Source organism: Rhinopithecus roxellana, chromosome 13 (genome assembly GCF_007565055.1).
Source record: "Rhinopithecus roxellana isolate Shanxi Qingling chromosome 13, ASM756505v1, whole genome shotgun sequence".
Taxonomy (NCBI): domain Eukaryota; kingdom Metazoa; phylum Chordata; class Mammalia; order Primates; family Cercopithecidae; genus Rhinopithecus; species Rhinopithecus roxellana.
In genome coordinates, this window is record NC_044561.1 from 82870986 (window position 1) to 82888161 (window position 17176).

At 51.4% G+C, this 17176-nt stretch overlaps 2 protein-coding genes across 3 annotated transcripts in view; both read right to left on the bottom strand.

The window, feature by feature from the left end:
* Positions 1 to 5445: 5445 nt before the first annotated feature.
* Positions 5446 to 8289, bottom strand: INSM1 (INSM transcriptional repressor 1). The gene has a single exon (XM_010369122.2). The coding sequence runs from the start codon at positions 8129 to 8131 to the stop codon at positions 6590 to 6592; it is 1542 nt and encodes a 513-aa protein (XP_010367424.2). The 5' UTR covers positions 8132 to 8289; the 3' UTR covers positions 5446 to 6589.
* Positions 8290 to 15666: 7377 nt separating this feature from the next.
* CFAP61 (cilia and flagella associated protein 61) overlaps positions 15667 to 17176 on the bottom strand; it is a 301491-nt gene continuing 299981 nt past the window's right edge. The window contains exon 27 of one of the 2 annotated variants that reach the window (XM_010369117.2): positions 15667 to 16159. In XM_010369117.2, the coding sequence (XP_010367419.1) occupies positions 15959 to 16159 (201 nt within the window). In that variant the 3' untranslated portion in view covers positions 15667 to 15958. The remainder of the gene's footprint in view (positions 16160 to 17176) is intronic. The other variant, XM_030914334.1, reaches the window with a different exon arrangement.

Below are 17176 nucleotides of genomic sequence, written 5' to 3' on the forward strand. Positions count from 1 at the left end.
TAGAAAAGAACTGCCATCAACTGATGTTACAAGCTTTTAAATGGCAACATCGGACACATGCATTTCTGCCTAACTTCCCCATCCTTTTCTGTTCTTTGTGCTGGGAGGAAACTGTAGCCTGATGTTTTTTCCTCCTGTGGAAAGTGCCCTCCTCTAAAATCCACCCTACCATGCTCTAATGCCTCCTCTGTGTCCTATCAGATTTGACACATAATAGCCTCTTGGCTCCCTCTCTTCATCCTGTCACCGTCAGGTGTGACTGTCACCTGGCTGTGGTGTTTGAGAAAGGGCTATTGCATCAGGGCCCTGGTCCTGCACAACAGAGACGAAGCAGATGTTGCATTCAAATAAAAAGCCCTTATTTAATGAGTGAAAGAGAAGAATAATGAATTCAGGTTGACGTTGCCGGCATGATCGTCTCCCCACCGCACAACGCTTGGTCTGCTGGTTCAAACCACAGGGAAGGAGCAGGGAACGCCTGGGTTCTGATGAAGGGGAGGCGGCCCTGGGAAACTAGATGCAAACTGTGTCAACAAGCTTCTCATAGACATTGGGGGAGCTGCAGGGTGTGCACATGGCATGCTGGAAACAGGCTCTCAGTAATCATGCCTTTGAATGTGTCCTGCTGGCAGTAAACATTCTGTAAGTTTCATTTCAAGGTGGTGAATGTTGAATGTTCTAAGGATGGGTTTGTCTCCATGGTGTGGGCTTATGCGAGGAACTAGAGAAAAAACATTAGTGCTGATGCTTTGTGTGGAAATGCCACCAGGAAGACCACACAGGGTAGAAATCTTTAAACAAGACAAACATGAAGGTGATCACCCCAGAACCCATCCGCTCAGCATATACACTGCAGGTCCTGAACATTCCACTTTCCAGATGCAGCACAGCAAGCCCACAGTCCAAGTATGCGGGGTACAAATGATGACGGTCGGGGCTTAGGATACGAAGGGGTGTGTTTGGGTTAGTGAAAACGTGTTAACTGACTTCATATCATCTGCTCAAAGGTGCTCTGTGATTCTGAGAAGCATATCAAGCCTTAATAATGACCAAAAAGTAGTTGTGATTGGTATATTTGTAAGCCAGGTTGATTATCTCATCCAGCTATGAGAAATCAATTCCCTTCACCCCAAAGGTCCATTGCACATCCCTTGCTGGGATGACACTTCTCATGAGGCTCTGTGGCTTTCAAAACCCAATGTGGCCTGTGTCAGTTACCTACTGCAGGTCCTCATGAGGCATGTGTCCAAAGGAGCAGGACTCAGTCACCTTCAGAAAATCCTCTTGCCTGGGAAGTTGCTCTGATGACACCAAAACCTGTAGCTGGTTGTTTGCAAAAGGTGAGGGGATGTTGAAAAGTATTGATCTGTTTCCTTGGCAGTGTCAGAAGGAGGCTCTAGTTCCCCAGTTCTCCCCAGGAAAAAAAAATTCCTAGTCATCAAGTTCACTGGGCAAGTAGGTGCCATCCATCTCTGGTCCCTTCTTCGTGAGGAGTCAACATACCTGGCCTCACTTGGAAACCTTAGCCAATGAAGGTGCGAGGGGACATGAGGAAATCTAGGCTGCAGCCCATCAGAGGATGGTCTTTCGTTCTGCATGTTTGTGAAGAGTTCTTTATTCTAACGTCACTGGGCTCTTGTGGGACTTGTGACCAGGTCTCCTTAAGTTATAGAGCCACCTCCCACTGCTGAACTTGTCTTTGTGTTACTGATGTGCCTGCTAGTGACAATTGCCATATTAGAACCCAGGAGTCATGAATACACCAGACTTTCCCTATGACTATTGGCCATTTAATGTTGCAGGCAGGCAGTAGAGAAACGATGTTTCTCCAATAGATATGATGGGATGGAACTTGAAGATGCCTTTAGCTGCTCTCTGTCTCACTTTGGGGTTGTGTTGCCAAAAGACCCATGAGATATTTCCATTATTGAAGATGAGAAACTAAGTGTCTTTAGGTCAGCACTTTGCACTCCCCGCTTTGGTACCTCCTTGACGATCAGATGGAATGGAGATCCCTGCATGGTGCTATTCAGTTGGTTCTCATACTGGTGTGTTTTGCCACTTGTGGGTTTCTCTCCACAACTCAGTTTCCTCTTCGATCTCTAAATTCCATCGCTTGTAACTTTAACTACCAGAGCATTACAGGTTCCTTTAGTCCGGCCATCAAAGAACCGTAACTAATTTTAGTTCTGTCAGAAGCTAACTGGGGGACTCATTTTATCCCATACATGATTCCATAGACTTAGCCTTGGGTCTATTTGCCAGAAAATTTCTCTACAAGACCTAAATGTCCGTTCTGCAAAAAGCAAGTTTTGCTCAAAGTAACCCCGCCACAGGCCAGTGGGTTTGTAATGAATCCTCAATGCCATGGAAAATGCCTGGCAAAGAGGAGTGCCCCTGTCTAAGTGAAAAATGCAGGTCCCTCTGGGCTCCTCACTGCCCTTCATCTCCTGGGCTCAGGAGTCTTCCCCAAATGTCCCACAAAGGCTCCAGAGACCCTCAGGGCATCTGCTAGGAGTATTATCTCTGGTTTACAGGTGAGGAGACTGAGGCCTTCAGGAAGCCAAATGACTCAACTTCAGAAAGCCCAAACTTATATGAGGCCCCTTTCTCTTTTGCAAGACAGTTGATACATGAAGAATTCCTGTAGTGTTATCAGGTCACTCAGGGTGGTTAGGAGACGATTCTGCTTTGTTTTGAAGACTGTGTGGATGGCTGTGGAGTTCAGCCCAACTAAGGGAGGAGACAGCCACTCACAGAGCAAACGGAAGCCGATGAGAAATGTCACACCCTCCTTGGCAGCATCCGGGCACGGACATGCCAGGTGCATCCACCCGTGGCTAGTGTTGCCCTGGCCGATGTTGCACACCCAGGTCTCTGCAGGACCCCAACATGCCCACAGGTGCCCTTGTGCAGCTGGAGTCCAGCCAGCCTCCTGGCTTCATTTCTGTTCTGCAAGATCTGGGTACTCCCAGATGAAACCCAGCGACAGGCCCAGGATCAGCTGAAAGGTGCGATGACTTAGTCCATGGTGCTAGACAGAAGGTAGGCGTGCCTCCAAGCACAGGCCTCCGAGTGACTCACCCAAGTCAGACTCTTGCCAGTACAACGTTCCTGCTCTGAGGGTGGCAAGAACCCCAGCATTTCCAGGCCTCCAGGGAAAAGGCAAAGCAGGCAACCGGGGAACTGCCTCCAGAGGACATTAGTAACTCTGAAGAAAGGGCTCAACCAGCATGGCGTGCAGCTGTTCTAGCCACAGGCTCATTGTGGAACCAAAGGAATGCTGAACAGCCTATTGCTTTTTATTATACCACATTTGTATGGAAGTAGAGAAGGGTGAAGGCACTGGCAAAAATCAAATCTCTTCCTTTATTTCTTCCCTCTTTTAGCTCCTCCCTCCTTAACCTTGCTACTTTTCCTGACCCCCTGGGCCTCTCACCACCAAATCCCTGCTGTGGGATGGTATGGGATTCTCGGGCAGTTTCCATGGGTGGCCTTCCCAGCTTGCAGCAGCCCCAGAGCACATGGAATGCCCACAGCCTCCTTCACAGATTTGTTAAAAAGTGTGTGCGTTTCAACGTGATGTTCTTGAATAGGAACCTTGTGAACATATTATTCAGGGAGGCAAGAAAAAGGGGAGAAGAGCCTGATTCCCTCCCATATTCTGTTAACTTATGTTGTGTTACTATGATAGAAATTGACCAAGTTTGTCTATTTCTACACTGTTTCATTGCCTTCAACTCCATTTACTATACAGTTTCATTTAATATCTCACATAGATACTTTGGATTCCATTTTAGAAAAGGTATATTTGGTCCATTGAAATAAATTTCCACGGGGGATGAAGGGACATGTTTGTGAACAACCAAATTATATTTACCCTCATAAGGGTGGATCTTAGATGAATTCATGTTTTGTGATTACGGACGAGAACCACAGTGAGCCCAGTGTAGTTACAAGCTACCATTCCTGCAGACGAGTCTGGACTTGCCATATGCAGCTAATCTTCCAGTTTTTAAGGAAACTTTTTATTGCCAGAGAACGTGAACACTCTGACCCTCAGTTTGGGATATCTTTTAACGTTTGGTGTAACTCAGAGAGAGTATTTTCAATGCTCCCATGCTCCCGTATTACTGTTGCAGGAGGGGAGAAGCAGCAGCTATCAGCCCACACATTTGAGTTTTTCTTTGTTTCAGTCAAAGTTTTCAGGATGTTATAAATGCTGCTCTGTCCCTGTGCTTTCCTATTGTACCAGCCCTGAGCTTTTTGTTAGTTTCCAAACTGGTAAAATATGTAGTCATCAGTGATAAAAAGCTACATGCAATTTGTCCTGGAGGCAACTTACCTGTAGAGGTTTCTCCTTCATTGTTATTCGAAGGCTGTTTCCAGGGCCTCACAAAGGGAGGAATATTCCACATTCCTGCTGGCTGAGCCTTTGGCTAAACCCTGTCCCACAGAAAACTTGAGGCTCACAATCTGAAAATCATCTCTTTCCTCAGTTTGTCCTTCCAAGTGCCTCATGGACTGCCCTTCCCAGCCTCATTCCAGCTCCTCTTTGGAGATGCAAATCCTTTTACTGTGCATTTTCTAAAATCTCTTTGGCAGGCAAATGTTAGATTTAGCGGGCCTCAGGAAAAAAAAAAAAAAAAAAAAAAAAGCAAAAACTCACAAAAGGAAGGGAACACACACATGCACAATTGTGAGGTTCAGCACAGCTCCTTCATCAAATGTTTCCAAGACAGAGGAAAACAACCCAAAATACTCACTGTTGAGAGTCAGAATTGTTCTTCAAAGAGCTGAGTGACACGTAACGGAAAACATTGTAATTACCTGTTATTAAATTTAATACCCCAAACAGATGGTGTTCCATTTTTCCCCCAAACAGACCGCTCACCTGATTGGAAAATTATTTCTAAACCCTTGCCCCCAGTTGCTTAACTTCCCATGGCATCCAAATGTGAATCGGGTTGCTGCCCGTGCTTTGCAAATCTAACCGTAAAGTCACTTCTCCTTTCTTGTAGTTGACTCAGGAACAAAAACTCCCGGCTTTATTTGAGGAATTACTATCACCCTGAGCCCCAAATTTTTGGGAAATGAAGGACTTGCTAAATGAAAGTAGAGTGAAAAGAACAGCTTCTTAGGGACACTGATCTAGATTTCTCTGAAAAGATGCCCAGGGCCTTCATTCTAACCCGCCTCCTGGCACATTATTAAGGACCCCAACGAGGCTTGTTTCAGCCAGCCGCTACCAAGGCTACACCCTCAGGCTGCCAGAAGGGCAGAGTCCCGCAGCTGAGGTTCAGCTCTGAAAACCCACCACCCTGGTGATGGTGGTGGTTCCCTCTTTCCTGATAAAAAATAAAGTTAGTTTTTAAGAGACCATCAGAAGCTCTATTTGAAATTCATCCTGAAAGCATGTGATGCAGAAATCAGGCCACCACACTGTGACTTTGAAAATATTTTATTTGAATAGTAAATAGTTATACAGTTGAAACAGTTCTATTGAAGCTTTCTATAAATAGCTAACAATTAAGAAAATAATGTATGTAGAAAAGAGATTGCATTTAAAAGTAAGAGCTGTCAGTTGTAAGGGCCCTGGGGGCCCTCGAAGCAGAATAAATGGTAGGTTGTCTGTCATTCACTCAGATAGGTATAAAAGTTAAAACTTTAAGCAGATCCCTTTAGAAAAAGGCTCTCTTCTAAAACGCACAGTGGAATGTCAAGAGTGGCAGGGTGGGGAGGGGTCAGCGCACCAAAAAAATCTGCAATCAAATAATATCATAATCTTCATAATTAATATAAATAAATAAAGAATAAATAACAATTACTCATAAATCAACATATACATTTAGAGGGAACTGATAGTCCTACCTCAACAAAGATGATCAAACCAAAAAGTCTTACGTGAAACACTGAGGCAGTTACTACAGCATCTTCGGAACACTCCCTCCCTCCCCCCAGAAACAATCCCAGACAACAGTTCAAGGCATTTGTGGCTATACTAAAGAAAACTCTTTTTTAAGCAATTTGATTTGTTCACATACAAAAAGGTAAAGCCAGACTCCAGCAGTTCACAAGCCATAATAAAGCTAATCGTGTGGGAAGTTCAATTTACAGCCTGTGAAATATAAAGGCATTTATTCCTCAAGATTCACCCAAAACAACCCGTACGCTACATACATAGAGAGCAGAGATTGGTACGCGAGGCGAGAGTAGACCGCATTTCTAGACCATGAACACAGCGAATACTAGCAAGAAAAACAGCTTCTCCCCGCCAAGGGGAGGCTTCCAACCACTAGACAAACGCGTACAGCTTTTCTCCCTTGTACAGAAAGAGAATGATTCCTGTTGCGCCATGGGGGAGGTGGGGGGACACAACGTAAAAGTGGGGGTTCCAAAAGGAGTCAAAACGAGAGGATGGGGTTACCGTCACGCCACACCGAGAGAAGCGGAGACGACACTTTCACTCGGTGGGGGCGGGGGCGAGGCTCCCACAGCGCGGACTGGGGTTCGGGGCGTGCAGGGCGCACTCTCTTTGTGGGTCTCCAAGCGAAGGCACAGTTCGGGGGGCCGGGGTGGAGGGCGCGCTCTAGCAGGCCGGGCGCACGGGCACCTGCAGGAGGATCACCTGTCTGTTTTCGGATGGGTGGCACTTGTTGATGTGCCGCGTAAGGCCAGGCGAGCTGTAGAAGGTGGCCGGGCAGTACTTGCAGGGGAACACCTGGGCGGCGTGCAGCAGGCGCAGGTGGCGCTCCTGGGCACCCTTGCTGGGGAACGACTCCCCGCACACTGGGCACAGGTGGCACTCGGCGGACGCACTCAGGCCCAGCACGCCTGCTGCCTCGCCGTCGCCGGCCGCCTCCTGGGGCGCCTTCTCGTCGGGCCCGGGGTACAAGGCCAGTAGGTCCTCGGCCGGGGGCGCTGGCGGCGCGCCCTTGGCCTGCAGCGCCTGGTGGTGCGCCAGCAGGTGCTTGCGTAGGTAGGCCTGGCGGCGGAACTTCTTGGCGCAGTGATGGCACTCGTAGAGCCCGTCCTCGGAGCCCGACTCGGATACGCCGCCGGGGCTCGGTGTATCCCGGTCGCTGCTGCCGCCGGGTGCCTCCCGCGCCTCAGCCCTGGCTGCGGCTTCCGGCTCCTGCGCGCGGGCGGCGGCGGAGGGCGCGGGCCGCGGTTTGTGCCAGCGGCGGTGCGAGGCCAGGTTGGCCGGGCAGCTGAAGACCTTGGCGCACTCGGGGCAGCGGTACTCCACACGCACGATGCGCGAGCACTTGTGCTGCGCCAGCGCGAACGGGTCGGCGTACTCCTCCTTGCACAGCTGGCAGATGAACTCGCCCAGCGGCCGCGCCGCGCCCCCCGCGCGGCCCCGCGGCGCCTCCACCGGGCCCTCCTTGATCTTGAGCCCCAGCACGGGCGACGTGGTCACCTCGTCCTCGAAGTGCAGCTTGCGGATGGCCTTGGGCTTCTTGGCGCCCGGGGCCTTGACTGCCTTGGCGGGCGGCTCGGCGGCGGCGGCGGCGGGGGGCGGGGGCCGCTTTCCCGGGGGCCGCAGGGCGGCGGCGGGGGGCAGTGGAGGGCCGGGGCCTGGGCCGCGGGCCGCCTCGGCGCCAGCCGAGAACGCGGTGCCCATCTTGAGCTCGGCGGGCGCGAAGAGCAGCGCGTCGCCGCCGCAGGTGCCGCCGCCGCCCGCTCCGCTCGCACCGCCGCCGCCGCCTCCTCCGAGCAGCGCGGCGGGCGTGGGGAAGGACTCGGCCGAGACCGGCGAGCCCAGGTTGAAGCTGCGTTCGAAGTACTTGTGCTTCTCGTGCTCGCGGCTCACGGGCCGCGTGGGGCTGTAGAGCGGCGCGGGGTGCGCGGCCTCGGGGTTGCCGAAGTGCGCGGCCCGCGGGCCCGGCGGGGGTGGCGGCGGCCCAGGCGCGCAGGCGAGCGCGGCGGCGAGCGCTGCATGGGCGCGCTCCGCGGGCGGCGGCGGCGACAGCGGCCCGGGGCCCGGGCTCGGAGCCGGGGGCTCGGCGCGGGCGTCCCCGCAGCCGGGCGAGAGAAGCAGCACGCGGTCGCCGTCCTCGCCGCCGCGGACCCGGTAGGACACGGGCGTGGACTTCTTACTGCGCTTCACCAGGAAGCCGCGGGGCATGTTGGCGCGGCCCGAGGGCACGGCACTGGCTCGGTCTGCCCTCCGCGCTCGGCCCCGGCGGCCCTCAGTGCCCCCGGCCCATTGCCCGGGCGCGGCGGCTGGGGGACTCGCGTGACGCCGGCGGCGGCTCGGCCCAGCTCTGCGCCCTGCACGCGCGTCCCTGTCCCCGGGCCCGGCAGCCGCTCCCTTTTAACGGGGGGAGGGGGCCATTGTTCTCGCCTCCCGCTTCCCCCGGAGCCAATCAGCGCGCCCGCAGCTCCTCGGCCTGGCAGGCTGGGAGGGCGATGGGGCGGCCAAAAGGGGGCCGGGACTCGGGGGTCGCCCGGTAGGTGCGGCAGATGTACCTGAGGGCGCGGGGCCCCCGCGCGCGCCCCTTGGCCGCCCCGCCCGGCGCCGCCGCCCCGCCCGGCCCAGGCACACGCCCGGCCCCGCCTCCCTTCACGGTCTGCTGCTTCTCTATGGGGAGGCGCACGTGCCTGGGCTTTGTGTCTCTCCTACGGGGGGCGCGGAGCCGCCAAATGGGCCCGTCCATCAGCGCGACAATGCACGCCCCCCTCCCGCGCGGGGATTACCCGCGGGTCGCGAGCAAAATAGCAACAAAGGAGAAGAATGGCCCCAAATATGTCAGGAGGGTTCAATCCGCGAGCCGGAGCCTAGGGGGAAGTTGTGCACGCTGATTGGGTGGGGGCGGGGGCGCGCCGGGGCGGTGCGTGGGAGAGCAGGGCGTCAGCTATCAGGGCATCCGCGGAGGCGCTGTGGCTCCGCGTGGTGTTTGGGAAATAAACAAGAATCCGAGAGAGCAGCGGGGTCCCGACGGCCAAGAGCCTCCGCCAGGACCTCGGACGGATGGGCCGTTGGACCCAAGGGGCCAAGCAAAAGGGTTCCCCGGCGTTCCGAGTGTCGACAGGGGACCCAGCCTTGTCGCAGTGGCCGAGGGCGATGTTTGTGCTCACAGCCTCCGCGCGTCCACGGGCTGGGAAGGTTTCTTTTTGAGTTTGAGAAGGAATTGACGCGGCCTTCTCAGTCTCCAGAAAGCGCGGGATTGGAGCGCGGGGCTGGGCTGGGTTCCCAAAGGAACGTGAATTTCTGAACTTTTGGATTCTTGGAGATTCGGGAATGGCAGCTTTGGCGGGGCCCGGCCCAGGCCGCCCAGAGCCTCCGAGTGGTCCAGGGCTGGGTTAATCCGGGTAGAGTTGGCCGAAGCCCGAAACGCGCGGTCGGCCTCTTGCTCCCCAATGAAGTTGGTTTCCTCCTCCCCGCGCGGCATCATGCATTTTCATTCCGAGCGGGCATTTTGTTTGCCGGTTGACATCAGATGCTAAATCAAGGGCTCCAATCAAGGCGCTGCGGAATAAAGGGGCCGCCTGTCTGGGCGCAGCCCTCACGGAGCCGTGCCCCCTTCACCTTTGTGAAGGAAATTAACCTCCCGCTATTGAGCTCCGGTCGCGGCCAATCTGGACGCAAAAGAGACGCGTGCTGGACGGGGGGAGGGGGGCAATCTGTCCTCTGAGGCAGACTGAGGCCTCGGAGAGGACAAGCCGCCTCCCCTGTGCCACCAGGAAAAGACAACAGCGAAGACTCCCCCCACCCCCACCTCCGCTGCCGTTCCGTTTGGACCCAGACTGGGCCGCCTGCCTCCATCCTCTGTCCAGCCCAGCCCCGAGGAAACACAAAAGGCAGAATCTCCGGGGGACAGGGCAGAGAACCCCACCAGTGCGTAGTGACCCTGATCGTCCAACACTGGGGAACAAATAGCCAAGCCATATAAAATGTCATACGCTCTGAGGAAAATGTCACTTTATTGAAAGAGAAGGAAACATTTTTCTGCAAAGCTCTATACCAGACAGATTTTGCTGAGTTTTACTTATGCTTAATTCCACTGAAGGTATTTAATTGTTTTGGATTTTCCCTCTGAAAATACCCTGGCGTAGAAATTAAACATGTAAAAATAGAGTCCACATGAGTCATAAGTTGTGATGGGGACTGTTGTTAGGCTTAGTTAATTAAGAGGTTAATCAAGTTGGTTAATCAAGGGAAAGATATTTGATAATTTTGTTTGTAATATTTTAACCCACACACTGAAAAGAGAAGAATGCATATAGTGAAATATATTTTGACAAGTCTCACCCTAGTTTTAAAAATGCTGTGGTGAGTGCTAGTCTCCCCAAAAGTTAGAAATCTTAAAATTAGTTTATCTAAAATTTATAAATATATTTCTATCTTAAAGTAACTGATGTTATTTCCTTGCTCTTTTGAGCGCTGATTAATAGTGCTGATGAAATTAGAAGTGGGAAAAGGATTCCGAGACAGCTTTGGCCAATTTTATTTTCTAATCACGAATCCCATCTGGATTGGAGAATAGTACAGGGCAGGGGCTCGGCCTGCTACATTCGGTCTTGCGTATGTAACACTCCTTCTATTCAACAGATAACAGAGAGTTAGTCACCTTGTGAATCCTTTAAAAACAACAACACCCATAATTGTAAATAAGCCCTGGGGATGGGGAACCGGTACCGCTACCAACAACAAAAAAAAACAATTCTTGCCTGAGTGAATTCAAACAGGGCTCTGAATTTAGCCAAGGGAATCTATTGAACGCTACTGAGATACTGAGATTCAGTGAATCCGTTTCTTTTTCTTTATTTGTGGCTTCTAGTCTTGCCAGCCTAAATGAAATCTGCTTTCAGACGGGTCAGTCAAAATAAATGGAAACTTGAAAGGTACTAGTATTGAAAACTAATTTCACCACCTGGGGCTGGGAAGGAATTGGGCTGCCCGTGCGCGCAAGCACACACCAGCGACCTCCAAGCAGGTGTAGCCCAGCCTGGGTCGTGGATCGCAGCCGCCTTCTGCGTGATTTTCTCAGAACCTGTGTGCCCTCATGGATGGGAACATCGGGTCGAGATATTTGTCTTCGCTTGAGAAGAGCAAAGCGCCACCATACTCTGCCCCCGACGCGGGTTAGCGCACGCGAGTCGGAGAAGGGGCCGCGTGAAGTTAAGTTGGGGGAAATAGCGTGAATTTGCCCCCCTCCAGGGGGACTTCGCCAAAGTCAGTGAGCATAAGGATCCAAGGCAGATCACCCAAGTGCCCTTCCCGGGCTTTAGGCGACTCCTCCCCTTCCTTCGGGGTCCTGGTCAGCGCTTTGGAAAAATCCCGGGCCTCTGCATTTCTTGCCCTTGCGGACCCCGCGGTGGGTTCTTCCTCTGACCACTGCGAAGCCCGAGGCCACAGGCGCTGCAATTTCTCCTATCCTGGTGTGCGGGATGCCGTCGGGGCGCGCGCCGGGTTTCACTGTGACCCTCACCACGGCTGGAAATCAAAGTCAAGGCAACTGGGAGTTTGTAGAAAGCGCGAAGCTTGGAAATAAGAGCAGAAGCAGGGAACTTCTACGGAGGAGTTGGCTCCTTGGGGTGTCTAGAACAGGCCGCCCTCGCCTCACGGGAGGAGCCGGGCGGGCCCGCATTCTCACCCCACAGAGGGTACAGCGTTTGGAGACGTCGGCGTTGGGGGGCAGTTGTCAGCGCCCCCCATCCCCACTCTGCTGCAGACTTCTCTTCTGGCTTCACAGAAGCCCCTACTCCCGGCCCTCAGTCCCTGGAGCCACAACCGGGCAGGAACCGTACGTTGCCGCTGTAGTGCCCGCCGCCCGGAGGGACCAGCGCCTCCCTGCGCCTGGCGCGCCGGACCCGAGCCGGTGAGAGGCTTTGTATTTGCAGGAATGAGGGGTTGTTGTGTCAGTCCCAGGGGCACGCGAGAGACACGCGCAGCCCGCCTGCCCGCCACCCCGCCCGGCCCGGCCCCAGGCACCTTCCGGGCCTCCCGCCCGCGGGCCGTTGCCTTTGTTCCGCGCATTAGCATAAAGCTGCCAGGGATCTCCCGTTTAAATAATTCCACACAAAAGGAGAGTGCATGAAAGAGAGCGAACAAGGGACGATCCGCGAGGCTGCGCCGTGCGCCCTCGCGGGGAGGGACCGCGCTCAAGTATTTCCCTCCCCTCGAGTTTCAAGTGCCCCCTGGCAATCTGCTGCGCGCCCATTATTCGGCCGGGGACCGACGGCGTGACTGGCCGCCCCTTTTATCCCCCCGAGAGTACCGTCGGGACCACTGCACGCTCCTTGAAGTGCCCTCAGGGCTGTTTGTTTTTGCCTCGGTGGGACCGTCGGGCTAGGGAGGGAGGAGAGCGGGCAGGAAGGCCCGGGCGGGCGGCGGGAAGGGCGGTGTCGGCGAAAGCTGGCAGAGGCGAAGCCTGGAAGGTGAGAAAGTCATAACCAGGGAATTAGGTCAGGGAGAATCAGGACGGCACTGGACTCATTGGGATGACATTGAACTTGGGGTGCAGGAGGTGACCTCCACCTGTGAAGTGCTGGCGGCAGCTGGTCCGTGCGCCTCGGTCTCAAACGGAACTGACAAAACCAAGCGAAACTGACCAGAAAGGCCCCGGCGACCCCGATCCTTTCCCCTTCCTCCCACCCCACTCACACCTGCACCCCACCTCGCCTGCCGTAGGAGGACGAAGAGGCAGCCAGGCTCCTGGGGGCCACAAGGGCATACTTGCTACCTTGGTGTGCGTTTTTGCTATGGGGTTAGGGGGTGCTCCTCCCCCACCACCGCCGTTCCTCTCCCCTCCGCCTTTCCCTCTTCTCCCGTCCCTGCTCTCCTCCCTAGCCCTTCGGTTCCCTCCTTGTGTCATCCGCCTCCTCTCTCTCCTCCTATCCTTCTCTCCCCTTCTGCCTCTTCCCTTCTTTTCTTTCCCGTCCTCTCTTGCTCCCCACGGTCTCACCTCTCCCTCCTCTCTCTCCCCATCCCTTTCACTCCTAGTCCCTCCCCACCTGTGGTCTCCCCCGCCATGACTAGCCCCCTTCCTCTCTCCCAGCCCCTTCTTCCCACTGTCCCTCCCTCCCCATCCAGTTCCCCCAGCCCTTTTTGCTGTCTTTCTGCTGCTCTCTCTCCTCTCGTCCCTCTCTCCTGTGTCTTCCCTTGCTTGTTTCTGTCCTCTCTCCCTCTCTTCCCCCAACCTCTCTCCCAGTCTCCCATTCCTCTCCCCTACTCTTTGCTTCTTTCTCTCCCCCCCCCTTCACTCTCCCCTCACTCTTCTCCTTGCTCTTATTCTCCCCCCACTCCCCATAGGCCAATGTGTGTTATTTTATTTGTCTAGAGAGAGCCTATTTGTTCAGTGATGTGTGGCCTCCTGGTCGCCTGCTTTAATGGGGGACGCGGAGGCTTGGTTTCTGTGAGCATTAGCATACAGCTGCCCGGCTCTGCGCCCCTGCCGGCGCTCACTTTATCCCAGCCTTATCATCACTTCTTCTTTCAACCAGAAAACAATCAACAGCTCCTCGCACTCGGCGACTTTCGAGCCCTGCTCCCTGCTTCTTGGCTAACACTGGCTCACTCGGGTGCTCTCTCTCTGTCTCTCTCCTCAATCTCTCTCCCCTCTCTCTCCCTCTTGAAAGGGTAAATATTGATTGGCTGGCTTTACATTTTATGCTCCATGCCATATTTCCTTCCCTCCCTCACTTCATCGTTGATTTTTCTCTTGACCTCCTGTAATGTTTGAGTGTAATAAAACCGTAAGAAGCCATTTTTTGGAAAGGCGATGGTTACACTCTTTATTAAAAACCAACACCTGTCGGGAGAGCAATTAGAGGCATCAGAAGGCGGGGTTGTTGCATGTGATTTGGGAGAATAAAACTTTGGAAAATTAACTTTGGCGTTTTTTTTTTTATTAATATTCTTTGCTTCAAACTGTAGAATTCCAAGATCAAGCTTAGAAGCCAAGATGTCCCCAGCTCAGCAGCAAGTGCTGAAATATGTAGAGATGCCAAGCATTCATTCCACTTACAGAATTCATGCCTTGTGCAAGCCAAGTCCAAATATTGGTCTCTTTGAAGCCCTTCCTTTTGCCAGGCTTTATCTTCACCGTTATTTTCCCAAAGCCCTTAGAATAGTCAATTGCAAGTTATAACCAACAACTCTTGAATTCCTCTTTTATTCTTAGGAAACTTGTTCAGTGATAAAGTTTTCAAGTCTGAACAGATATGCTAAGATTCTTAGATTCAGGAAATTATTTAGCATATATACTAAATATCCTATAAATTACCCACTTTCTAAGTGTGAGATAAGGATTAAAATAATGTCACCCGATACACTTTGTAGACTAAAATATATTCTAGATATTTTCAAGTTTGCTGTGATACTTATGGAGCTCCAACACTCCTTTTTCAAAAGGCAGCAAAGGAAAACTTAATTGTCATATTTATGCATGATTTTGTATTAAGGTTGACATTGTCATTTGGGGTCACTTTTATGTGACTAGAGGCTTTTTAATGCTAATACTTGGTCACAGAAGTCATAACTGTTGATCTTCTGAGGTTGTTCTGTTAATCTCCATCCAAGGGTTCCAGGACCTGTCACAGACACTCCTTTTACTTATGAGTTTGACCCAGGTCCTTTCAGGGGAAAGGGATAGGGGAGGAGAGTTGCTTGAGCCGACTCATTCACCAGCCCCTGAAATATGGTTTCACGTGTGCTGGGTCTGAATTCTGAAAAGTGGACCAGTAGCAACTGTTCCCTATTCAAGTGACACAGTGTGTACCATATGGCCAATGCTGGACCCTCCCCACAGTGACCCATGCATTTGTGGAAAACGCACATGTGAAGGAATTAGGAGCATTTATTGCTTGCTTTTGCCTGCCTTGGGAAAATCAAGAGTCCAGCATTCTGGAACAATTTTATTTTGCAGAAATATCAATATCAAATAACTTTGCAGTTCCAACAAGTTGGCACTTTGCAGCAGAGAGTTTGATAATGTGTATACAATACTGTAATGCCAGCTCTGATTTTCCTTCTAATAGTTGTGTATCCCTTATCTTGTGCCAATTTTTGCTCAACATTTACCTGAAATATAACACATGAAAAAAAACTGGAATTGTTCACAAAAACCAATGTTAAGCCCTGCTGTGGAAAAGCGTGTCACACTATCTACTAAGACAGACCCAATAAATGAGAACCATCTTATGTGCTGTTGCCCCTCATTCCTGAATCCATGCAGTTTCTAGTGGGCAACTAATTTGCTTTATTTATAAGAAAAAGGGTTTCTGATCCACATTATAGCTGACATGTACTAGGGACCCCCTCACCCTCGCCCCAATGCAAAGCAGCAGTGCTAAGGATCAAAGAAAGTGAACTTAGATGAACTTCCCATTACCACCTTACCACGTTCTAATCTAAAACCTATGCGTGAACCCCTTGAGCATCCAACTTTTCTGTGACTTTAGGCTCCTTGTCTGCCATTTGAAACAGAAATACAGCCTCCTCCTTTCCAAAGGTCATGTAAGCTTTCCTACACAATCACTGCTTCTGATGTTGAACTATATAGATTTAATTTCTCATCCTCTGTTTACTAATTTTCCATTCTGGGCACATTTTCTTTTTTATCACCCATAAGTATTGTTGGGTAAACATGTGAAGAACTAACAAGACTGGCAGCAGAAGTTTCCAGGAAATCAAACAGAATCACACCCAAGGTAAAACAAGTTTTACACAGTATGATCTCATTTTATTGCCGAAATGGATTATTCTGCAGAGAAACATGCCTGGGATTTGTAAAGCAAGCCTGCCCCAGAAGAGAGGCACACGGCCATGTGCCACCTACTGGGATGATAGAAAACTACAGGCATAAGTCAGGGAAGGAAAGGAATGAACAAAACCACGGGGGGCTGGCTTCACTGTCGTACCAGGCTGCTGAGAACTTTTCTATTTCTACAGAGCAAGTTTCCAGGAACTAAATAAATGAAAACCATAAAGGGGAGACCCTGCCTACAACTAAATGATGCCTGGCCACGCATACATGGGCAGGTGGTAGCGATTATAGCGTAGGTAGTCAAGAGTGCTTCTCTCCACCAGGGTTTTGTAGATGGATTCCTCGAAGACTCTTTTGAGGTATTGCCTGGGCTTCTCAGTCAGGTTTATTTCCTCATCTTCTATCTGATGGGCTAACTGCTCTATGGAAGGAAGGTCTTCCTCCTGTAAAACACAGTCAGAGGCCAGATACAGAAATTAATTGGACCCTGCACAGTTGTAACAGGGCAGTTTCGTGAAAATGAAAACAATAGTAGTCAGCTGTGCAAGGATGGTCCCTTTCTTCCTAGCTTTTGAAAATTTATTTTTAATTGTGGCAAAGTATACAATAACATAAAATGTCTTATTTTAATAATTTTTAGGTGTACACTTCAGTGGCATGAAGTACATTCACGTTGCTGTGTAACCCTCACCACTGTCCATCTCCAGGACTTCTTCATCTTCGTCAACTGAAATGCTGTCTCCATTAAACGGCAGCTCCCTACCCTCCCATCCTCCAGGCCCTGGAAACCACCTCTGCCTCTGTGAACATGACTACACAGGCACCTCATATGAGTGGAACCGTGTAGTATTTATTTTTTGTGACTGGCTTATATCACTTAGCATAATGTCCTTAAGAGTCATCCAGGTTAGTAATTTCAAGCCCTTCATTTTCAGATAAAAATCATCATACTTGTTTTGTTGTCGTTGTTGTTTCTGTTTGTTTTTTGAGAAGGAATTTCGCTGTTGTTGCCCAGGCTGGAGTGCAATGGCGTGATCTGGGCTCACTGCAACCTCTGCTTCCCGGGTTCAAGCGATTCTCCTGCCTCAGCCTCCCGAGTAGCTGGGACTACAGGCGTGGCCCACCACACCTGGCTAATTTTGTATATTTAATAGAGACAGGGTCTCTCCATGTTGGTCAGGCTGCTCTGGAACTCCCCACCTCAGGTGATCTGCCCGCCTCAGCCTCCCAAAGTGCTGGGATTACAGGCGTGAGCCACTGTGCCCTGCCCGTTTTAAAAGTAATAATAATAATAATAAAAAGGAGTGATTAAACCTTTTTACTTGAAAGGTCCTAGATGGTTTTCTCGGTTATAATTCCCAAGAAATGGGATTTTAAAACCTTAGAATAAATTCACGGTCAAGTCAAATTTTATTGATACATTTGAAGAGATAGGGCTTAGAAAGAATAAAGTTGTTTGA